At 40.9% G+C, this 25,032-nt stretch overlaps 1 protein-coding gene across 2 annotated transcripts in view; it reads right to left on the reverse strand.

Annotated features, from left to right (window-relative positions):
• LY75 (lymphocyte antigen 75) overlaps positions 1 to 25,032 on the reverse strand; it is a 79,394-nt gene that overhangs the window by 37,489 nt on the left and 16,873 nt on the right. For both annotated transcript variants that reach the window (XM_075829347.1, XM_075829346.1), the window contains 9 exons: positions 21,133 to 21,303; positions 18,797 to 18,961; positions 7,304 to 7,414; positions 5,403 to 5,546; positions 5,081 to 5,266; positions 4,297 to 4,451; positions 3,875 to 3,985; positions 676 to 764; positions 403 to 569 (listed from right to left, as the gene is read on the reverse strand). In XM_075829347.1, the coding sequence (XP_075685462.1) occupies positions 403 to 569; positions 676 to 764; positions 3,875 to 3,985; positions 4,297 to 4,451; positions 5,081 to 5,266; positions 5,403 to 5,546; positions 7,304 to 7,414; positions 18,797 to 18,961; positions 21,133 to 21,303 (1,299 nt within the window). The remainder of the gene's footprint in view (positions 1 to 402; positions 570 to 675; positions 765 to 3,874; positions 3,986 to 4,296; positions 4,452 to 5,080; positions 5,267 to 5,402; positions 5,547 to 7,303; positions 7,415 to 18,796; positions 18,962 to 21,132; positions 21,304 to 25,032) is intronic.

Below are 25,032 nucleotides of genomic sequence, written 5' to 3' on the forward strand. Positions count from 1 at the left end.
ATAATGCATTGTTCTCTGTTAATAGGAAACAGCAGAAATCTAAATGTGGCTTTGAACATGAATGGAGAAGAAACAATCATGTAACCCGAAATCCAATAATCTAAATAAAGCAAAGTATTTACAACGTTGCTAAGCATATTACATAGATTTAAACTATGAAAATGTGTACAAATTTACTTTGAAGTATTACTTCAAAACTTTTTTTAAACTATATAATAAATGTTCGATAATCAGATGAAGTTGTCAGTTGTTGCCAATAATGTTAAAAGACTAATACAAACATAATCACAATGTTTTTCAGGCTTTTTTGATTTAGAACATTTAGGGCACTAGTCAGTCATTCAACTTTTCCAAAAGAGACACCCCAACTTTTGTAAGAATAAATATGAAGTGTGGGTTTACCTGGCTGATGGGTGTTCCAGTTGGAATAGGTGGGGTCTGTAGTTCCGTTCGCCGTCTCCCAATAATAATCTCCAGTACTATTCACATCTCGTAAACTTGTCCAGAAATATTTCCCCTGAACGTTATTCTGCTTTCTTATTAAGGAGTTTAGGAACTCCTGTTCAAATCTGACCAAAGGTTTAATGATAAAATATTAGTATTTAAAAGCTTCCGATCAACTTTCAGTCACATATCAAGTCAGTAATGAAAAAAAAAACCAAAAAACAACATTACCTGTTGGTAATTGTGAGGTCGCACCGCTCTTTAAATGACACTTCGGTCATGTTGATGAGGTAGCAGTGGTCTCCATGTTTTCTCCAGTTCTACAAAGCAAAATAAATAAATTCAGATTACTTTTTTGATAAACTAACATCTTCTGATAGAGATTACCCACTATGTAATGCACGTAAGCCCTGTCGGTGCTTTTTACTGGCTGAGGGGGGGGTCATGTGGCTCCTTTTCTATATTTGATAGTCAATGGACACACACACCCACGTGGTTAGCTGTAATAGGTTAGTGGGTGTCTGCTTTGGTTGGCGGGGACCCTGTGAGGATACCTTGTTGGATTTTTCTCTGACTGGCTCCCTGCCACCCCCAGCAATGTCTCTTTATATCCGAAGAACAGCCCTACTCAAATTTTGAGTGGGTTCAATAATGGGCTAGCTTCTCTTTTTTTGAGGGACAATAATTAGTTCAAGTATGTACTTGGTATTATTATTTTCATTTGATTGTATATAGTCTGTATATTCTACTTTTCTCTTTTTTTGTGTGTTTTTGTGGGTGGGGGCGGCACCTTTCTATGATCTTGATAGCGTTTATTAACTATGAGTAATGCTCAAAGTCCTATTGAATTGCTAGGATTTTCTGAATTATAAGGAATATGAAGTCCTATTGAATTAGAAGTGGGAATTCACAATAGATTGCATTTATTGCTAATTGTAACATTGGTTGCATGATTTTTCATCATAAAAGTTATGTTGCCTTTAACTGTGATACTATATAAAGCATTGATGATAGTATGGTAACTCAGTAAATCTGAGGAAGACCCAGATGGGATGAAACGAGTTAGACAATGAACATGGATGTGAGTGACGTCATCACGTCGTGTGTCAACCCGGTGTGGTGGTACGAAACATGCGGGATTACCGGCACCTAGGTGTTCACAGCCTGGACGCCTGCCACTGATCCAGAATACACATTACAGTTGGGACCCAACTCTCATTTGAAAAGCAGCAGGACGAAGGTCTAAATAGACGGTAAGAATTCATATATACCCTACTATTATTACTGTACATGGCGGACATCTCCCTTACCATCTTTCTATGGACTATGGTTTGGAATAACACATGAAATTTTTTTGCTTGGTCTTCTACAGATCTAAATAATTGGTGATATTCCCATATTTGTACACGTATGTATACGCCGCCAAATCCTTTTTGTATTGCATTACCTGGCCAGGTAATGTTTTAAATGGTTATATTATCCTACTAGGATAGTCTGGGAAATTGTATTTATATTTCTCACTGAATAAATCTCAAAGATTTTTTTCTACCCCAGTGTGTGCTGGATATAGGTCCTAGGATGTAGTTTGTTTTTTCCTTTAGGGTATGTTCACACGCTGAACAAAAAACGGCTGTAAAATACGGAGCCGTTTTTTATGCATCAAGCGTTTTTTTTTTGTCCGTTTTTGGAGCCGTTTTTCTATTGAGACAATGAAAAACATCTCAAGAAGTGACATAGTTCGTACAGTTAAAAAAAAAAAAAAAAAAAAAAAGACACAAGTCCATCAAGTTCAACCAAGGAATGGGAAGGGAAAAATTTCTACACATAGGAGCTAATATTTTTGGGTTCTAGGAAATTATCTAAGCTTTTTTTAAAGCCATCCACTGTCCCTGCTGTGACGGCTCCTGCGGTGACTATTCCAAAGATTCACAGTTCTCACAGTAAAGAAGGCTTGTCGCCTCTGCAGACTGAACCTTTTTTTTATCCAGATGGAGGGAGTGCCCCCTTGTTTTTTGAGGGGGTTTTACATGAAACAGGATTTCACCATATTTTTTGTATGTGCCATTAATATATTTATATAAATTAATTACGTCCCCCCTTCGTCGTCTTTTTCAAGGCTAAAAAGGTTTAGTTTTTTTAATCTTTCCTCATAACTTAGATTCTCCATGCCCCTTATTAGCTTTGTTGCTCTTCTTTGTATTTTTCCAACTCCAGGGCATCTTTTCTATGAACTGGAGCCCAGAACTGAACTGCATATTCTAGATGAGGCCTCACTAATGCTTTGTAAAGTGGTAATATTACATCCCTGTCCCGCGAGTCCATGCCTCTTTTAATACACGACAATATCTTGCTCGCCTTTGAAGCAGCTGATTGACATTGCATGCTGTTATTTAGTTTATGATCTACAAGTACACCCAGATCCTTCTCAACAATGGACACCCCCAGTGTAGCTCCCCCTAGGACATATGATGCATGCAGATTGTTGGTACCCAGATGCATAACTTTACATGTACCTAGATTAACCTACATTTGCCAAATGGATGCACAAACACTTAGTATGCTCAAATCCGCTTGCAATTTACGAACATCTTCTATAGACTGAACATTACTACATAGCTTGGGGTCATCTGCAAAAATAGAAATAATGCTATCAATCCCATCCTCTATATCATTAATAAATAAGTTGAATAATAGTGGTCCCAGCCGCGTTAAAAAAAACGCCCTGTGGGAACGAAACGCCGTTTTTCCCATTGAAATCAATGACCAGATGTTTGGAGGCGTTCAGCTTCCGTATTTTCAGCCGTTTTTCGTGCCATTTATGGCCCGAAAAGACGGCTGAAAATAAGAAGTGAACATACCCTTATAGTCTTTTTAGCCGAGACGTCACGTATAGAATTTGGATATACTTATTGCATCTCTATTGGATAGTCTCTATCTTTGATTAATTTTTAATCTTATGTTTCACCAAATATGATTAAATAACAAAGTGCCGAATTCTGTGTTCTCATGGGAGATAAGCCGTCGCCAGAGGCGCTTGGCAGCTGTATATTCCCCTCTCCACATTGAGAACAGATGTCAGAGCCGAGCATGAATGTGTATGGGGGAGGGAAGAGTCAGTAGGAATAGCTGTCTGCCTTATTCACATGATCGTATCAGATTCGCATCTGCAAAAAAAACAGACCATTTTTCATTCATATGACTGTCCGTGTTGTATCAGCGTGGTTTCCGTGTATCATCAGTTATTCTCGTTTGTTTTTCCCCTTTCCAAGCACTTCCTGGTTTAATTTTAATTAACTTTTTTTTCTGCATTTATTTAGCAACTGATCTGTCACGTAGCAGAAAAACAGAAAGTCGAACGCTGGTGTGAACCCAGCCTAAGGAGGGATTTATTTTTGTAACACCAGGTACTGCATTTATCTTGGCAATTTACCTGATCTTGAGGACATCCCGAGTCAGAGTTGGTGGCATTCTTTAGTATACCAGGTTTCATGCATATGGACTTAAATTTCGCCAAACAATTTCTGATGTGCCAGCGACCAGTCTGTTGGAGAAAAAAAGAAACTTTTTGCGCTAAAATTAACATATATTTTGTTTTCCTGGAAATTCTCTAGCACATTAATCTCCCAAAAAATTCATAATTATATTATAATATATATATATATATATATACACACACACACACACACACACACACACACACTTTACCATAGCTCTCCGCAGTAATGATCGCCAGCTACTGGGCACAATGTACAGTGCTGCTAAGACAAGGTCACGGGGAGGCAGAAGAATCCCTATTTGTGTACAATCAGATCATCATCCCTACTTGCTCCAGATATAAAAACAAAAACTCACCTGCCCTGAAAAGGAGACACAGTTCGGAGTCACGTTGACTACCGGTAATGGTTCATTTTGGTCCCAGTAGGTAAATTGTGCATCTGTTCCATCAGACCACTTAAAAAAGTGTGGGACTGACTGACTTTGAAATCCTGACCAAACATTTTCATTTTCTAAAAAGGGGATAAAAAGTTATAAATATTTACATGACACTTGATTAAAAAAAAATAAAAAATCCTCTATTAACTCTGAGAGTAGCGATAAGTGAAAAGTGATTCCATTGGCTAAAGTTTGTTCTTTTAAGGGTGGACCTGAGAGTACCTGTCCATTCTAATGACATGTAAATACTTGATTTTCCCATAAAACAACAATGCTGGAACATCTTTACTTATAACTCGGTTATGTCGTTCCTCTGTTATTCATCCAGGAAATTAAGAAATTGTCAACTTGGTATTGCTATTCCACTTGTCTAAAAGGTATGTCCTTACACACTGACACTTCCCAATCAGCGCTGACCTTGTCAGAGTTTGTAGGGACACACCCCACTGACATGGGGAATGGTAACACCCAGGTGTCAATTTATACATTTCAATGAGGAATAACAGAGGAACAGCACAATGCAGATTCCTAAGAAAAGATACTCCAGCATCGTTATTTTATAGGGAATACACACATTTTCTAAAACAGACATGTCAGGAGAGAGACAGATCCTTGTCGGAGCAAGAAAACAGTCACGGAGCCACTCCTAGTAGACGACGATATGCAAATGATACAGATTAGTATTCCCATTAACACCACATACCGTTTTGAAACTTTGTCACCACCAGTTCGATATCCGCCAGAGAATGAAGGCTGATTAAACTTCCATTCTCCCGATTGCAGGACAGTTTAGCTTCCTGCCACGTGTCAGGCTCTTGTAACATGTAGCAAAACCCATTGTATGCCATCCAGTTTATAGAGCAATTCGTTTCAGAGTAATGCCAATAATCTGCAGAAGAATCAGAACCCCAAAAGGAAACATTAATACAGCAAGGCAAATAAATAATAAAAAATTTTCTCATGAGCATCCCCAATTTTTATTTAAAACAAAATAGGAAAGTCCCAATTTTGTCCAAACAACGTACCCACAGGTTCAGCTTTGGTCTCATTTACTTCTTTCTTACAAACATACGGCAGTGCAGCTTCACATGGAAAGATATCATATTGACCCGAATACACATTAAATTTTCCACAACTTGAACCATCTAGAAGTGAAAATGCAGTAATTCCTAGAATAAAAGTAATAGCAAGGGTTAATGTGTTTGCTGGAAATGGATAGGTGTATGGTATTGATCGGTCATTGGCAAAGGACCAGTGCGGAAGACAACCAACTAGTCCCAAATTTTCTTGAGGCTTTAGATACATCATAAGACACAGCTTAGATTCTTTGAATACTATTGCAAATGGGATTATTCTGGGGCTTGTATGTCAAAGCTTACATAGCATTTCTCCTTAAAATATAATCACTAGTTCAGTAGTTTCTTAATCATATCGGGGGCCTGGGCACCCAACAGGGCTGCCATTTCAGCAACCAGGCAGCGGTTGCCACACAGCAGTCCGAGACTATGGAACAGCATTATGGGATATAACCTTCACTCCTGTGTATCTGCAAACATGGTCACAGATGTTACTCATGAATCTAGATAACAGCCCCAGTGAGATTGGTGGTCAACCATACACAATATAGAGGCACATGGCTGCTATGGGGTCCTTGGAGAGAAGGGACCCAGCGCTGGTTGGCCCCATCCTCTTTGCTACTGGGTAGTGAGAACCTGTGCAGGACTTCCCTCTACATAGGAACTACATTAATAGCAAACTTGTGAACAGGATAAATGGAAAGACATGGAGGGAAAAAAACAAACAAAAAAACGGCCCTTCTGTCCTGGGGAACAAAAAGGGGGGCCATTTTAATCCTTGCTATGGCCCCACTCTATTCCATGTAAGTCACTGGACTTAAGGGAACCTGTCACCAGCATTTCACCTATTAAACCAGAAATACCTGGTGGTAGTGGGTGAAAAATCATTTCTATATAACCTATAATTGTCTTCTTAGTCGGCTCTGTAGCTTTAGTATTCAGTTTTTTAGTGTTCCTGCACTGTATGCGAATGAGCATAAAAGAGTCAGATCTTCATTTGAAGAGAGTCAAATCTTCGTTTGGAAAGAGTCATATCTTCATTCCTCAAGTCTTTCCGAGTATACCCCGCCTCTTTACTTTTGATTGACAGCTCCTTCGCCTTCCCCCAGCACACAAAATCCCGCGCTTGTGCATTGATGTCCTCCTCTGGGGGGTGCGCACAAAGGGACACCGCATAATTACGATAAAAGGCGCAAAACGTTTGCAGACCGATATTTACAGTCGGAAGAGGAGTTTAGGAGCGGGGATAACGGCAATGAACTTTTTATAGCAGCGGCCAGTGAGGGAGAAGTAAAGTTCAATAGGTGAAATGCTGGTGACAGGTTCCCTTTAAAGTGTAACTGAAAGTTTAAAAAAACTTTTGACATGTCATAGAGACATGTTAGTAGTCTTGATCGGTAGGGGTTTGAGCCCGGAGACCTCCACCAATCACTAAAACAAAGCGACAGAATCACTTAGACTCAGACTTTCTATTGAGCCCATAGACACCGCTTGCTTGACTATACGAATAAAGTCGACCAGAAACCAAGTGACAGAGATTCAGTCGAGCGAATAAAACCTTAAAATAAACAAAACCAATAAAATGACTATACTGAACATTGATAGAAGCCTAAAATACAATATAGCAGAGTCTCTCTACTGTGCCATATACCATTTGATATTCTGGTTCTGTGCATTACCAGGGTCATAATTGGACTGTGTGGCCAACTGTTCACAAAAAGGAAGGATTGTGCTAATTGAGAACGAGAGGTCTAACCAACCATAATTGTTGGGTGGTGGGGGGGGGGGGGACGACGACTTGACGGTGTACGGCCGGCTTTAGGGGATACGACCTATTTCAGTTGATATACCTTCATCCCAGTTGATAAAATTCAAGGGACTATTATCGGACCATTGCCAGCCACTATTGCTCTCCAAACGATTAAGGCCGATCCATATGGCATCTGGGAGACTTTCCGCTTCTGGAATATAAAAAAAAAAAAGTTTGTTAATATATATTTTTAAGATTGCAATGTTTAAACAGAAAACAAGAATGGCCCCCTTTTAAACAATAGCTCTTCAATTAAATGTAAAATCTTTATATTTGTGTAGGGCCCAGCTAACATCACACTATGGCCCTCCGTTTGACGTATACCTCAGATGGGAGGCTATGACATATCCAACGTTATAGACATTACAGAGAGGTGTCATCTGTAGGCTCCCATTGTGAAATAAAATGCATATTGCTCAGTAACTTTTTCTTTACTGTATATCATCTCCCCTGCCAATTACGCCTCCTGAGGAGAACTTTAGTGAAACACGCGTCGAGGCGGCCGGTTACACTCCCTATATACCCTCTCTGGTAAGCCACCAAATCACTTCTTGTATCTTTTTGAAATCTTCAAATCTTTCAAAAGCCTGGTCATACCTTATTATATTCACATACCGATCATGGAAATAGTAATTTGTATATAAATCTAGACCTAATAACACTTACTATATTGTTCCACCTGGTCTTTGATTTTGCACGTGCACAATATTGCACTCACCTATAACTAGTCCTATCCAGGTACACACAGACATTCACACGTCTGTTGAGTAATAGAAGTGCGGCTACCGACATTCATCTTTCAGCCTTTTCATTACCGTTGGCATTATTGCATCATCTCTTATTTTACTTCTTCTTAATGTTACATATTCATTAGGATCATGAATCCAATAAAGATGTCACAGTATTGATGTTGCATTATCGGAGTGTGTACTGGTTCAGAGTTGTATCCATATCCTTATTCCATTCTGTATTTTACATTTCATAAATTTTATATTTTAAATTTATAATATTCTGCTCATGGTGCATTTGTGGATTTTAGGACTTCTATTTTTTTCGAGTTGGTTTAAATATATGCATGAAATTGTTCTAAACCACTGTCAAATATTTTGGGATCCTTGTCTAAGTTGTTCATGTTTATGGAATGGCATAGTCTACTACCACTATCCCATATACTGTACTCTTAGTCAGGTTAATGGAGACCTATAGACTTGGTATGATAGAAAAAAGCTCCCGGCCTACATGCTAACTCGACATGAACAGTGACTTAATCTTCATTAACTTTTTTTTTTTTTTGCCTTTACCCTTTATTTTTCAGTTCATTTTTTATGTGTAGTGTAGCAAAAAAAACAAAAACAAAAAAAAAACAAAAACCTGTTGCTACCCGAAAACTAGCAAAAAGCTAACCAGCTTTGTATACGGCCATATGCAAAATATGGTACCATACAGCACGCTTTCCAAATGTGCAAACTCACGGCTGAAAGTTCCGACAGAAAAAAAACTAATTTTTTTAAGGTGTTTTTCCCACTGTTGCACATTTACTTTAGAGGATAACAATGATCGTATGGTACCTGTAAGGATGCAGATACAAAGATTATCATTTTCTACTACTAGCAGGGGAAAACGCACGTCCATACAGCATGTGATGCAAGATGCCAGAACGGGTAAGGATTTGTAATATGGTTGTGTGCACGAGTACTTATTGTAAAGTCTCATGAATGCGGCACGGATGCTTTACGATGGTACATGGACTCCATATGCTGACATACAATGCTTAGTCAGGTGCCGTATGTACAAAGCTCAGTACAAATGGCATCTGGAGATACAGTAAAGGCCCCATGTACTTCAAACAGGTGCCCTATTATAGCGCAGTACAAAACATTGTCGTAATATGGCCGTGTTCATGTTTTGCACAGACTCGTACATGCCACAATATGGTGCCCTTACGGGCAAAAGACGCTCATAAACTAGCATCGCAGATTTTTTTCTGCCTCTTCCATTGATTTAATTGGGAGCTCAATAGCGGAAGCGGCTGCCGTTTTTTGGCGCTGATTCAGACACGGTTTTCGTGTGAAAAATCTCCTTGTGAACTGACCCTTAGACATACCAAAGTCAAAATTGCAACAAAAATAAAAGGGCATCATAAGGTACATGTGCAGCAGCAGCTAACCTTCTTATGGATGGTTTCCATGATAAACAAATAATTTTCTACACTAAAAAAAGTGTAAAAAAAAAAAAAAAAGCGTAGAAAAAAAACAAAAAAAATTAAAAATGAGTAAGAAACCGCAAAGCAGAAAAAAAATAAATAGAATATGGATAGGTTTAAAGCAATGATGTTGGATTTTACTTCCGATGAATATATGATCAGCGTTGGTGAAAAGTCCGGCTTTACATCACAATATATTTCAAAAGTACGAATGACTCATCAAGTCCAAAAGTCCCTGGCACACAACAGGATCATGAAACATCATAGCTATAAAAGTCACAAGACTGAAGAAGTTGTGGCGCAACACCCTCCATACCACAAATATATTACAGAGAGTTAGTAAAATGATATAGGCACAAAATGGCAAGAAGAAATAAAACTTGTACAGTACAGTCAAACCCCTTTCAAAAGACCATCTCTATGAGAAGACCATCCCTTTATCTAGACCAGTTTCCTGTGACAAAGTAAGTGGTAACGAGCCAATCAAACCCACATCCCATTCGGAACATTAAAGGGGTTTACCCATCTGGGACATTTATGACATATCCACTGGATATGTCAAATGTCAGATAGATGTGGGTTCCACACCTATCTCTAGAACGGGCCCCCTAAACCTTGTTCTACTGCTACGTGTTGTAGCTGAAAAGTGCGATTTCTGACCATGAATTATGGAAACAGCGTAGCTCGCTGAGCTACGCTGTTTCTGTAACTCCCATAGTAGTGAATAGCATTTTCGGAAGCAGCGTAGCATGTGAGCTACGTGGTTTCCTGAACTACCTCTCAGTTTTATGGGACTCACGTAATTCATGGACGGGAATCACGCGCGTGAGCCATAACAAAGTGGTAGAACGGGGTTTAGGGGCCCCGTTCTAGAGATAGGGGTGGGTACCAGAGGCGGGACCCTTATCTGACATTTATAACCTACCCTGTGGATAGGTCATAAAAGGTCTCATGGGAAAACCCCTTTAAAGAGGCTTTCCCAGAATCATAAATTATCACCTATGAACAAGATCGGTGATAGTATTCGGATAGATGGGACCCAGATTGTAAGGACAGGGTCCCGAACTCCCTGCTCCTCCGCATTGTGGAGGACATTGAATTCAGTGGCGGCAATTTTTCAACCTTTGAAAAGTCGCAAAAGGGCCCAGAAGTTGCAATTTGCATTAAAAATTGTAACTTTTGACCATTTTACAAACCCCTCACTTTTGTAAAAAAAAAAAAGAGAAGGAGTTTGGCTTCCCAATGGGGGCGTGCCCACAACAGCCCATTAAATTTATGCCAGCAAACAGGCGTGAATTGTAGGGAACATCTATGCCAGCTCCAAGATTGCACTCTGAGGGGCGTAGCGGGGTAGAGGCCAGTGCTGGTCTCCATACCTTGCCTTCACTCCACCTTCCCATCGGATGGTTAAGATGTGACGCAGCGCTCAGTAAAGTTTTTTTTTTCAAAAAAAGACAAGCCAATTGAAAGAAGATTGCAATGGTCTACAAAAATAAATGGTTCTATTCACATTTACAGAACATTGAGGGGATTCCTACTAAATTTCATTCGCTGGGGATATCAAACCACAACTGTAACAAGGGACATGAGAATTGCTTTCATTTTCTGGTCATGGAAAACAAATTTCTCTTTACGTGGAGGTCTGTTCTCCCACGTTGTACAAAACAAGTCCAAAGGCGACGACACAGCATCTTCCATATACAACCTTTTATTGATCTTACATCAGCATACGGGCAAAGAAGCAAGTTTCGACCCTATACTGTATGTGGCTGTTTTTTTTCTCAATCTTAAAATGGGTTGTCCAGGCACAGACAACTGATGACCTATCCACAGGATAGGTCCAGTATATGATTGGTGGGGGTCCAACACTCAGACACCGCACCAATTAGCTGCTCCGACTGCCTCCGGGGACCAAATGTCCATGCCGGAAGCAGATGGCTCCGGTCACGGAATAGCGGCCAAGCTGCAGTACTGCTCCTATTCAAGGGAATAGGAGCTTGGTTGCGGTTCTGCAGAATGGCCGCTATGTAGTGGTCGGAGCCATCTGCTTCCGTCTCTAAATACCATGCATAACGTCCGGCGCCCGGAGGCAGCCGGAGCAACTGATCGATGCGGGGTACGGGTGTCGGACCCCCACCAATCATGTATTGAAGACCTATCCTGTGGATAGGTCATCAGTTGTCAGGGTGTGAACAACCCCTTTAAGAAAGACCCAGCTACATATAGGGTCATTCCTTCTTTGTCTGTATGCCGACGCGAGATGAATAAAAATATCATATATGGAGGATGCAGTCGCCTTTAAATTCTCCAATATTGTGCTGTACAAAAGAAGTCCAGAGGACCACCCTGATTTGCCACTGCTCATCCCACTTTCCATAGCCTGGTGCTGTCTGACTCCATATTTGTCTTGTTCTCCCATGTGGTCAGTTGTCCATATTGAAAACAGAGTCATGTATGAAATGAAGTGTGAGCAAGAACTAGATGTGTTGCCGATAGCAACCGCTGACTCCTGCCTTTTTTTTTTCTCCATACATGCAAAAAAATAAAAATAATCTTGGAAACATTACCAATTTTCATCTGCACTAGTTTTTGTCCACGAGGCCCAAAATGCTTGAAGCTTTTGGGAGCACCTTTTAAACGAGACTGGACCACTGTCAATCAGGTTAAAAAGTTATATTTACATTTTTTTTACCGGACATTGTGGACAGAGAATTTCTCTCAAGAGCCTTTAAGAGTTTGTCTGCTTTGGTCAATCCCTACATGTTAGAATGGTCCCTTAACAATTAAGCAGATCAGTGTGTCACCTTGCTGGGACCCCCAGTGATCAGCTGTTATCTGTCGGGAAACTTAGCAGCAAGTGTTCAATTTCCCGCAGCACCACCACAGGACGAATTAAGAATTACACAGTGCCTATTAAAACCAATGGTTCTCTGTGTAATGCAGGACAGGATAGATCCTCCGAGCGAGACGCTATTCCTAAGAGAATTTCCCTCTGTTGACTCAGAATTCCCTAATAGGGTATATGAAATTGGGTTTTTATAAACCGGACATCCCCCTTTAATCCTGAAAATGGTTTAGGAGAATAGGCGAAATGTCACCGTGCATAAAGTTGGGTAAATAAATTGTATATTTTGGTTTGAAAATTTAGGCTGCTTCTCGCCGATCGACTTGTATATTACATATTGTTACTGTATGTGACCAAATGATGGTACGTGCGATCATTAGGGCACACTCTGTTTCTTTATCCTTGGCAGCACCCACTTTACACCAGGAGATATACTGCCAACGACCAAAGATGCGATCATTTGACATACGAGCTCGTTTGTCAGCGGATTCCTGGGCATGTTTACACGGGGCTAGGGCTGGGCGATTAATCAAAATAATTTGCCATTTCAAGTTAGCACAATTCTGGATTTGCCCAGAATCATGAAATCGTTACAGGCCCCACCGCCATAGCAGGAGAAAAAACACCTTTATTAGCAAGCAGACACGCTGCACCGAGCATCTATTTCAATGAATGCCGACAATGAACAGGAGCAGCAGTGAGAGGACTCGGGCTCGCAGACTGTGCGTTCTACTGGGAGTCCAGAGATTGATTGTTTTAGTTCCGTTCTCCCGGGCAGCTTTTTAACCCATTCAGTTACTGCTGCACTTCAAGGATTAAGAAGCTATAGCTACCCTATAGCTTTAAGGGAATGTGTCGCTGGAAATGATTACTTTATTTTTTTCAGTTAAACAATTAGTATTTGAGTGATTACACATTGATTTTTTAAATTTTTTCACAAGTCAGGAAATATTATAAATTAGATTCTAATTTATAACATTTCCATGCGCTGGGCACTAGAGGGAGCAGTTCCTAAAATTGCAGCATGGTCACTGTGGTAAAGCAACCTCAATGATTTATGCTGCAAATTTGGGGTGGACACACTCTCCTCTAGTGTCCTCACACAATCCCCCCCTCCCTTCTTCTGGCTAGTGCCAGGAGAAGGAAGGGTTTGAATCTTCAAACCACCTACACTGTGTGCCACCATTTTCTGAGCGACTGCACAGTGTAGGAAGATTAGATACAGGGCTCAGCAGACAGTATCACACACATCACATACACGGACATAAATGACCTGCCGCCGCTGGTCTACGCTCCTATTCCTTGCGCCTGAACATATGGCCGGAAGTCATCATCTTACTGTCCGGAAGCAGCTTCCGCTTCACATGAAAATGGCGCCGGATTTCGCTCTGCAAACGAGCTTCGTTTTGGTCCGTGTGGGAGCGGCACATGCGCCGTATGCTTCTGAGAACGGAACGGCTCCTTTTCGCATGAATGTATGTGCCGTATTCCATCTCTGTATGTGTCGTTAATCGACACATACAGAGATGAAAAAAAAAATGGCAGCCCCCATAGAGAAGTTAGGCTATGTTCACACGGAGTATTTTGCCGAGTTTTTTGACGCGGAAACCGCGTCGCAAAACTCGGCAAAAACGGCCCGAGAACGCCTCCCATTGATTTCAATGGGAGGCGTCGGCTTCTTTTTCCCGCGAGCAGTAAAACTGCCTCGCGGGAAAAAGAAGCGACATGCCCCATCTTCGGGCGCTTCCGCCTCTGACCTCCCATTGACTTCAATGGGAGGCAGAGAAAGCGTATTTCGCGCTGTTTTATGCCCGCGGCGCTCAATGGCCGCGGGCGAAAAACGGCGCGAAAATCGGCGTGCAGGGAGAGGAATATCTGCCTCAAAGTTCCAAACGGAATTTTGAGGCAGATATTCCTCCCCCAAAATACTCCGTGTTAACATAGCCTAAAAGTTTGAACACAGTTAAAATTAGAACGGGATAACAGAAATAAAATTTGTGTTTATATCTTATTAAAAGCAATATAATAAATAAAAATTAAAAAAATCATGACACCTTCCCTTTAAGCCTTGAAATGCAGCAGGAACTGGATGGGTAGTTTTCCTGATCTTCGGTTACGATAACGGCAGCAGATAGCAGTGTCAGTGGAGGAGCCTCAGTGCTGGTGATATACAATGCAGGGGGGCGGTTACTAGTTCTGCGTAGTACTGCTGGTAATAAATCTAAGAGACTTGCCACAGACGTTATGTCCAAAGAGCAGTCATAAGACACATGCAGACTGGAGGCAATTTATCAATCTTTCTACACCAGAAAAGTCACAAAAAGGGCCCAAAACGCACAATTTGCCAGCCAAATTCCAAATTGCCCTTTTTGCGCCACCCATGACACTTTTGTAGAAAGGGGCGCGACCTCTAGGAAACAGCATGACCTCTGTCGACCAACATATTTATTATAATATACGCCAGGCTAATTGTAACGTAAGGACACGTTAAAGACCCTATTACACCGGCCAATTTTGGCCGATGCAACGAGCGCCCATCAACGAGACAGCCCGTTGATCGGAGTTCATTTGCTCCAGTCACAAGGAGCTATGTATAGGGATGAGCGCTCGTTACTCCGACCGCTCGTTCCCATACATCATCATCATGTGGGCAGCGCGTCTCCCTGTTTACACACCAAGATGTGCTGCCGACAACGAGAATATTAAAGTTTTTTAAAACGATACAATCAGCAGATGATCGAGCGTTTGCTCGTTCATCCGCCGATCGCTGCCCTGTTTGCACAGGGCAATTATCGTCAACGAGCGTTCTATGAACGCTTGTCTGCCCAATAATTGCCCAGTGTGAAAGGGCCTTAAGCGTGTATGTCTGCATCTTTCCAGGCGTACCCGCTAACTGTAGGGAAAAAATTTATGTGAATGGGACCTGTGTATTTGACCTCAGGTCTCTCTGTTCTCCTGCTTCTCATATATGCACCACACCATATATACTGTACATTGTTTACTAGCAATGTACCATATATACCCTATCTTGGTTTCTTTTTCAGTTTAACAAAAATCTGAAAAATGTAAAATCATTCATAGTGTTAAAAAAAATATATAGATTATATTTTTGGGCAAAATCGCCCAGCCCTACACAGGGCAATGATTGGATTGGGATAGAGCGGTTCGAAAGTGCTCTTTTGCATAGTCATTACAGCTTGTATTACAGCCTAGAGCGGTATCCAAAATTCTGATGGCTGCTATGGGAAACCATCAACAAGCTTGTAGACACAAGAGCTTTTCCAAACTCCCATAATGCAGTGAAACAGCTTAGCCCACATCAAAATTATTGAATTATTATTTTTTTTACTTTGGAACCAGTCAATCGGATCAGGATATAAAAAAGTACATTAGGTGGGCTTCTGAGCACAGGGACCCTAACTATGGGCAAAAATGAGGAGCTCAAAATCTCCATTCTTGACAGGAGAAATGGGTGAGCAGGTGTTGTCCCTCTCCATAGAGATGAATGGTACTGCTGTAAATAGTCATATGCTCTCATTGGGCCGTTTCCGAAGCTCCCACTCTACAGCATTGGGGTGTTGAGGGGGTTCAATCCTTCTCACAGCTCGCTATGTGAAATTGAAAATCTGACCACATCCGGCCAAAATATTGCACCATGGGAGTTTGAATATAGAAATGTTGGTTCGCCACACATCATCAAGTGCATGTCGTCAGTCCAATACCCACACTTTAATAAAACTTCAGCAAACATTTGGGTAGATTTCTATTGCACAAACTGAAATGCGGTCGGGGAATGACTCAGTAATAATAACAAACATTTAATTGTGTATCGAAGATTTTCCAGTTGCTTATTAAGCAGATACTGGCAAGTTTAAGCAAACAGATTGACACGTGTTTTTTTAATTTTATTTTCTCCTGAGTTCACCCTGTTCACACTGTGGGTTAAAAAAATGCGGATGGTGCCAATAGGCAGGTCCCGCCAATTTTCATGGGACAATGACTACAGGCCTGCCAGACTTATTGCACATAGATCACTTAGAATCTCACTTTCCCATTCAATTCTAATGCTTTACTCAAGATGTGTTCCACGATTATAAGGGCTGTACAAAAAGAGGAAGCAAAAAAAACAAAAAACAGATCTTTAAAAAAAAAAAAAAAAAGGGAAGGTGAGGAATTACAGTAATACAGGAAGTATAACGAAAAAATGGTTTCACTTTTAAATACACACAAAACAAAACCCACATTAATTTGCTAAAACTGGACCAAAAAAAATGCTCCTGTGTCAACACAGTTGTTAATTTACTCATGCATTTCCAGGAGGAACAACAGAGGAATGGCACAACACAGTTATTAAATTAAAAATAAAAAAAGTGCTCCAGCATTGTTATTTTATGGTGAATACAAGAATTTACTAAAAACAGAAATGTCAGGGGAGATGGCAGCTAATCTTTAAACTAACCCTTGCCACCCTTGTCCATAAATATTTTCCAGAAGAGCGTGTTACTGGAGCAATAACCATCTATTACAGTTGGCAGGGCTATCAGAAGTTTTCATGTGACTCCAGCTGCACTTGACATAATAATCATGCGTATGGAGGAAGTTGTAAAAGTGAACGTTATATGGGCCGGATTCAATATAAACCAATTTATAATGGGGGGAATATTCTTTCAAACCCTCAGTTTGCAGTACTAGGGATGGCCTGAAAGTGGCTTCATTTATTGCCCATATGTGTATGTAAAACATCAAGGTGCTTAATTGGTATTCGATTTTAAAACACAATTATTGGGGGAGATCTAGTCCAATTATAAAAAATCAATTCTCTATAGGATTATTATTTCAGGAATGCAAATAAGGCTGTATTCACTCTGTGCATTTGTGTTGCATTTTTAACAGGTGTTTTTTGGTTTTGGTTGATGAACTCCTATTGAGAGACATGGAAGTTTATTTACCAAAACCCTCCAAAAAAACTCATGTTAAAAACGAAAAAAAAATGCAGTGTGAACCCAGCCTATATACACACACGACAGTGAAAACAGCCGGTTTTCAGAACAATAAAGTTCTAGGGTCATATTCACACGTACATTTTTTTTTTTTTTTTTTTTTTTTTTAACGGACTGTAAATACTGGCTGTCAAAATATAGAACATGTTCTATTTTTGGCTGTTTTCACGGCCCGACGCCCCCTATACAAGTAACCGTATCAGTTTTTCACGGATGGCCGTGTGAAAAACAGATAGTTTGATCCAATTTTAACAACCAATTTTTTCCTGGTCGTATAAAATATTACGTCATATAGCTTAATTCTAACACCTGCCAATGATTGGTCCCTGGCAACCGCTATGGGTGCTACAAAATGGTGTTCACAGGTCCTACCAGGACTATAAGGGTGTATTCACATGTGCAGAATTTGCTCATGGTTTTTTATGCAGTTTTTGAAGCCCAAAAAAAAAAGCTTCAAAAACCTGATCAAAACCTGTACATGTGAATACACCCTTACTGTAAGGAAAATACAGCCTTGGTAATTTGAGAGGCAGCACTAGCACCAATCTCTCTGCCAGAAGGAAAGAGGGATATACAACACGGACACAAGATGTAACAATTTAGTACGGCGATGGATGGTTAATTTCCTTCTATACTCTGTATTAAATTAGATTATGAATTATTGCGCAGAATGCCGGATTATCCAGAGATGTAATTTCTATTCTACCTGCAATGACCTTCTCCCCCGGTTTCAAGAAATATAGGATAACTGTGAAAGTGATTAAAATATGTTTATTGATTCCATTTTAACGAGTACGGCTATGAGACTCCCATTTTATATGGAGACTCCATCTTGTGTCTTAAAGAATCCATTTAGTGAATAAAATCAACTGTTGCTTTAAGACAATTATATTAGTGCTGATTTTTTTTTAGGTTTTTCAGCTAGCTATATGTCTCTGAGTTCTTAGCCTAAAGTTTGCTGCGGACGGTGTGTGTTTGACCTTGGGGGGTTGCAATTCTATGAAAAACGTCTTCATAGCGAATGAAGAGGAGTGAGATAATAGTTCACTCTGGCCTGGAGAAAATAAGGATACATTTAGTAGGAGAGAACAGGGCAAAGGCTATTGGATGCTCAACTGGCAATGTGGATAGAAGGTGCAGAGACGGTGTAACATCGGTTTCATGAGAATTCTAGTTTTACATTTGAAATGTATTGTATGTCTGTGATTGGCTCAATATGAAATATTCTCATTGTATGCTATTGGATGAATCAGAGTTATTGTCACATTGCCTCCGATTGGTTAACCTCACGCCTATACCCTTTTTGAAAGATATTATTGTAATTGTTTGATCAATAATGGTCAGAGGAGTATGTTTTAGCATACAAGCAGGGTCTCTGTGTCTCTCCGATATATCCTAAGATTTGGATCTGATAAGTTCCCTGAGTGAGCGTCTAAAATTTCAGTCTAATATATTTTGGGCCATGATTGCTTCAACAGTACTCACCAGTGATAAAATTTAACTCCTCTGGACTGGATATGCTCAATAAATCGGCACCCTGGCTTTGACAAGACAAATACGCTTCCTTCCACTTCAGGACAGAGTTGGCATTAAACTGGTAGCATTGCTGGAGATCTGAATTCTGGATCCAGGAGCCATTACAGCCGCTCACTACAGAAGGAACATAGTAAGTTAAAAGCGTTGTAACCCCAAATAACACCAATATATAATATCTTTCTTCAAATTTCTTGTAGCAGCTGGCTGTCCCCGCTTACGCCAAATTCATACATTGAATTTAATGGTAGATCATCCATACAGGAATTTGTTTGGGAAGTTTTATCCTTTTACTCTCCCTCTGGGATATGTTCCGGTTTCAAAGGGGTTTGTCTGAACCAGACAAATCCCCCGACTATGGTAGACTGTACAAAACTGTACGATAAAAAAAATTTTGGAAAAACATTACAAGAATAAAAAAGGAGAAAATCGTATATGCTTGCAATTAAAATTACATAGTTGTCCATCGCCGCTGGTTTACATTGGCCCGTGTATGAACTAGGCCTCAATGGATGCGGTGTCCATAGTGACAAAAATACAGTATATACATTGGCTCAATGGAGAACGGCGGTGAAGGACTAAATAAGGGTATGTTCACAAGGCTTTTTTTCAGTCTAATTTTGTAGCATTAACGCTCCGAAATACACTTGAAATAAGCCTGCAAACAGTTTCCCATTGATTTCAATGGGAAATACACGGTGCCGTTCACGAGGCATATTTTTTACGCTGCCGAATTTTTAAAAAAAACACCTTGTAAAAGGAAGTAGCATATCACTTTTTGAGCGGATTTTCCATTGTCACTGAAAAACGACACATCCCAGGATCCCCTAGAAGGTCTGGAGCATGCAAATTGAGAGGAGGTGGATGGCGCATGCGCTCTCACGCTGCCTGGCCGAGAATGACAGGAGTAGGAAGAGGGCTGCCTTAGAAATGGAGACGAAGTGGTCATGTGATCGATGACACACCGACACCAAGCGGAAGGGGGAGCAAGCCCTCAGCCCCATGTGACAGTGTTGGAGCGTCATCACTTGATAGAAAACTACAGGGATTCCGGCACCACGTCACGGGGTCCTCAATTCGTGATTCAGAATGGAATTCAAAATGACACTATTAGTAATGGAGATGTATTTTTCTGATAATATTAAACGGTTAACAATTTTTATTCCCCGGATAACCCCTTTAGTTGCAAATTAACATGAGACGGGACTAACTGGTTGCAGAATTTCTTGTATGTACCTGGTTTTAGGCCTCATGCACACGGCCGTGCCTGTAATCACGGCAAACCGATACGGAAAGGTGTCCCTGGCCAATAGAACTGAACGGGTGTTACGGTCCGCAATTACGGATATTTTTTTTAGGGTCGTGTGCATGGGGCCTTACTACATTTTTTTGCTATTCAGTTCTAGCAAATGCTTGCAAGGGAAACCACAACTTCAGAACAGAATGTGAAACCCGCAATCTTTTTTTACATGTGGTCAATGAAACAACAGCATGTCCTAGAAAGTACAAACCTCTGGGTCCAGAACACGAAAAAGGAAAAGAAAAAAGTTGAATTCTGACCTTAGACCCTTCCCGTCCTGCCATGTACTGTTATGTCGCAGTGGGAAGGTAGTTAATGCAGCGCTATTATGGCAAGTGCTCAGGAACGGAGCCGGCGCTATCGTTTGCGGGCATCAGCTGTAGAGAACTCTGATCACGTCCGTTTAACCACATAGGTGCCACAGTCAATGCTGACTGCAGTATCTAAGTTGTTAGACAGCGGGAGGGGGCTCCATCTGTCACCCCATCGGCACCACGCAAAAATAGAAAAATATGCATTCGGTATTAATTTAATCGGAGCGGCCCACAGAATAAATAAAGTGGTCATGTTATTTATACCGCATAGTGAATTCCATATAAGCAAAACAAAAAAAACAATTGGGAAAATGCTGTTTTTTTTCTTACCCCCCCCCCCCCAAAAAAAGTTAATAAAAAGTTATACAATAAATTATGCGCCCAAAAAAAACAAAAAACCTTGTCCTGCAAAAGGCAAGTCTTTATATGGCCACTTTGATGGAAGAATGTTAAAAAAGTTGTGGCATTTTCTTCAGCAATGGAAGAAAAAAAATAAAAAAATTCTGCGTCCTTCGGTCCAAAATAGCTGCCCCCTAATAGGGTTAAAGGAGTTGTCTCGTGAAGACAACCAATGTACATAATGCCCCATTACAGCACATGGACTTCACAGGGGCCCCTAGCAATGAAAAGACTGGTACCCAGATGTCTACATTGAGGAGAGAAATCCATCTAACCTGGCTTTAAGCAGTTTCCCAAAAGAACATTGTCATCAAAGTTTAGAGAGGTCGCACACCACTCCTGATCTTCATCATCATCGTAGACACAGTCGTGATACCAGTTCCCCTTATAAAGGAAAGGAAATTCACAGGGTTTTCCAGAAGAATTCCTCCCGGTTGTATACACAACTAAAAGAAGAGCAGAGAAAAAAAATTATTAGGACTTACGTTAAAGCTCGACCACTTATATACTGCAAAAAAAAATAAGAATGTATAACCACCATTGTTCAATTTTCATATGTACATATGCAAGACTGCACTATCTGCAGGGCCCCCAGTACTGCTCATCCAGGCCCTCCTGATTCATGAAAAGAAGGTTAGAACTACAGTGAAGATTGCACGCAGGCAAAGTAGCGGCAGTGGAAGAAAGGGCGACCGCTCCAGTTTGGGCTCATGATCTGGAATGTATTAGCAGTCTACATACTATATATGGAAGCTGGCAGCTCAGGAGTTTCAGGCATTTAGTACATGGCAATTATGGTTTTAAATGGAACATCAATTGGCTATGCTATAAATGCCTGATCGGTGGGAATTGCTGCAAAACCCACGGGTCCCAAAAGGGAGGAATGGCAAGTCCCCCATTCTTGGTTTAAACCCCTTTTCATTTCTTACTATGTCTTTACTGTAGTCGGAGCACTGTGCTTCTAATACACAACTTCAAATAATACGTATACACATAGATTTAAAGGGGTTATCTGGGACGTTAAAATTGCTGGCCTATCCTTAGTCCATCAATATTAGATCAGTGGAGTCCGACTCCCGTCATCCCCGTGGATCAGCTGTTTGAAGGGGCCGTGGCAATCGTACGAGCGCTGCAGTCTCTTTATTGTTATCATTTTCGTTTGTACTTGCACACGTAGTTACAGTCATAGCGGCTATGCAAGGTAGTGCAGCACCGTCCCAATCACCTGAACGGGTCAACGCTGCAATACCTTGCACAGCCACTACAAAAGTAAGGATGTGTGCTGCGTGAGCGCTGCGGCCCTTTCAAGCAGCTTATCGGCGGGCCTGCCGAGAGTCAGACCCCCACCGATTATTGATGGCTGATCCTAAAAATAGGCCATCAATTTTAAAATCTTGTATAACCCCCTTAAATAATACAATTCTGGCTGACTACAGCCACTAGGTGGAGCTTACTGCATACGGTTTCGCTATTGCGTTCAGTATATAAATAGTATGCACTATACTCCGAAGCTCCCTCTAGTGGTGGTTGCAGGCTGCCAGGAATATAAAAATATTGCTGCTCCCAGAAACCATGCTACTCTTGTCCATGAGCTGCATCTGATATTGTAGCCGAGTTCTACTGAAATAAATAGGACTGAGCTGCAATACCAGACACAGCCTATGGACAAGAGTGGGGCGGTTTTTGGAAGAACACAACCATGCCTTTCCAACCCCTTTACTTTATTAATCCCAATACATTTTTCAGTTAAAAAAAAACCCCAAAAAAACGGCATATAAAAAGCAAAGACGGACAAAAAAAAAAAATTTGATAAAAAGTGGGCACTGTATAAAGTGGGGAGGTATAAATTAAAAGACAATAAAGGAGGAGGGTTATGAGGGGGGGTGGATCAAGACATCCAATTGGCACAGAGCACTCAGAACAGCTCATGCAGCACACCAGGAAAAACCCACCCACTTAAGATAGAAAACGTACACTTACAGAACCCAGCAGAGGTGAGAAGATACAAAATATGCAGGTTACACAAAAAATTTCGGGACCGCAGCTGCACTGCACATCTACAGATGCAGTACCATTGCAGTAAGGGTTTTATTTTTTGGAACGATCAGGATAGTTGTAATTTAAGGGCCAGTTCACACTGCGTATTTTTGGCGCTAATTTTGAAGCGGAAACCACGTCGGAATCAGCAACAAAAAAAACGTCTTTTAGCTGCTCATGGGGGGAAAAAAAGCGGCATGTTCTTTCTTGCCACGGTTTCGACTGACCTCAGATTAAAATCAATGGGAGGCAGAGAAAGCATTTTTCCCAGTGTTTTTTACCAGAGTAGCTCAATAGGCACTTTATGGAAACCCGCCGCAAGAAAGTACAGGCAGATTTTTTTCTGCCTGCAAACTCTTGTGTGAACAGCGTCTAAGGGGGTGGGAGCAGGAATGTTATTGCAGTGTTGTATGTTGTACAAGTTCCACTCCCTACTCTTGTCCCTTAACTCAACCATAACCACGCTCCTACACACACATCAAAAGGTAAAGCAGTTGCCAAGAAATAGTGTTATGCAGCATCTACCAACAGTTGCTAAATAACACTGAAGCTTTCAGCAGTTTCAGCCTCATTCACACATTGCAGATCACTTGGACAGTATTTTACATCAGTATTTTAAAGCCAAAGAGAAGTAGTATAAATATTTCCATTATATTTCCTCAGTGTTTTGGATCCAGTGCTGGTTTGGGTTTACAAATAATGATCCAAAATACTTACCCAATTTGCAATGTGTGAACGAGGCCTTAGTCTTCATCTCAGGTATATGTACCAGTCTTATTAAAAAAAAAAAAATAATTAAAGGGGTACAGCACAAACTCTCCCCCCCATACTTCGCACGTAGAATTTAACTTCTAAATGCATAAAAGGTTTACTTCAGCAGCAGCCATAGGACCCAGAAGTAAGGCCTCACGCACACAGCCATGCCCGTAATCACGGTCTGCGATTACGGGCACGACCGGCTCGGGACAGCCACCCAAATTTTCAGCCTGTGCTCCCATAAAAAAGTATGGGAGCACGGTCCGTAAAAAGCAACAGATAAGACACGTCCCATCTTGTGCAGAGGCTTTCTATGGCCCGGACACCTTCCCGCAAATATACGGGAAGGTGTCCGTGGTCAATAGAAATGAATGGATCCGCAATTACAGACGAAATCTACTTAAAAAGAGGATGGGTGTCACTGACCTCACTTACATTTTAGATCACTTTATGGAAAAGGCCAGGCAACAAGTCACTTCTTTACACGGCTATTAATTTATTGCTGCTTGTAAGACCTCACACACACGGCCGTAACCGTGTGCATGGCCAGCGATTACAGCACGGACGGCCGCGGAGTGTCATCTGCAATTCACGGACTGTGCACACATTGATTTCAATGAGCCCGGCCCGCAAATCCGGGCTCCCGGCCAATGCACGGACTGTGGAAACCACAGTCGTGTGCATGAGCCCATAGGAATGAATGGGTCCGCAATTCAACAGCATTTTTGTGGATGAATTGTGGACGCAAAAACACGGTCGTGTGCAGGAGGCCTAACCTGGTTAGTAATTAGTATATATTAGGGTATATTCACACAGTGCAGTTTTTGAAGCCACAACCAGGAGTGGACTCAAAGAGAGAAAAGTATAATCTTTCCTATATTCTTACTCTCCCTTTATGAGCTACTCCTGATTTTGGCTTCAAAAACTACATAAAAAAACTGCACTATGTGAACAAGGCCCTAGAGTGTGGACATAAACTTTTTTCTTTTGTGCTCTCAATACAGTCATGTGATAGAAGATAAGGAATGGTTTTCTAGAGGAATCCTTGTAGGATTAATGATGGAGTACATTGCATTGTATATATTCCTAGGTATAAGATTTGGCATAGAGCCCATGATTTCCCAGCTATGACCTTCATGGTATACTGCATAGAATTATTTTGCAAAACATTTCTATTTTTAGAAAATACCTTGTGATTGAAAAATAATATTAAAGCATAAAAAGGAAGGGAAAACAAATGTTACAGGTTCCTCATTCCACATATGGGCTTGCAGTTTACGTAAGATCATGTTCACACACTGCACATTTTGCACGAATATTTCAAGCCGAAACCAGGAGCAAAAGCGAAATATAAAAAGGAAGGAATAATAGGTCTGCTCTCC

The sequence above is a fragment of the Rhinoderma darwinii genome, chromosome 6 (assembly GCF_050947455.1).
Source record: "Rhinoderma darwinii isolate aRhiDar2 chromosome 6, aRhiDar2.hap1, whole genome shotgun sequence".
NCBI classification, from domain to species: Eukaryota; Metazoa; Chordata; class Amphibia; order Anura; family Rhinodermatidae; genus Rhinoderma; species Rhinoderma darwinii.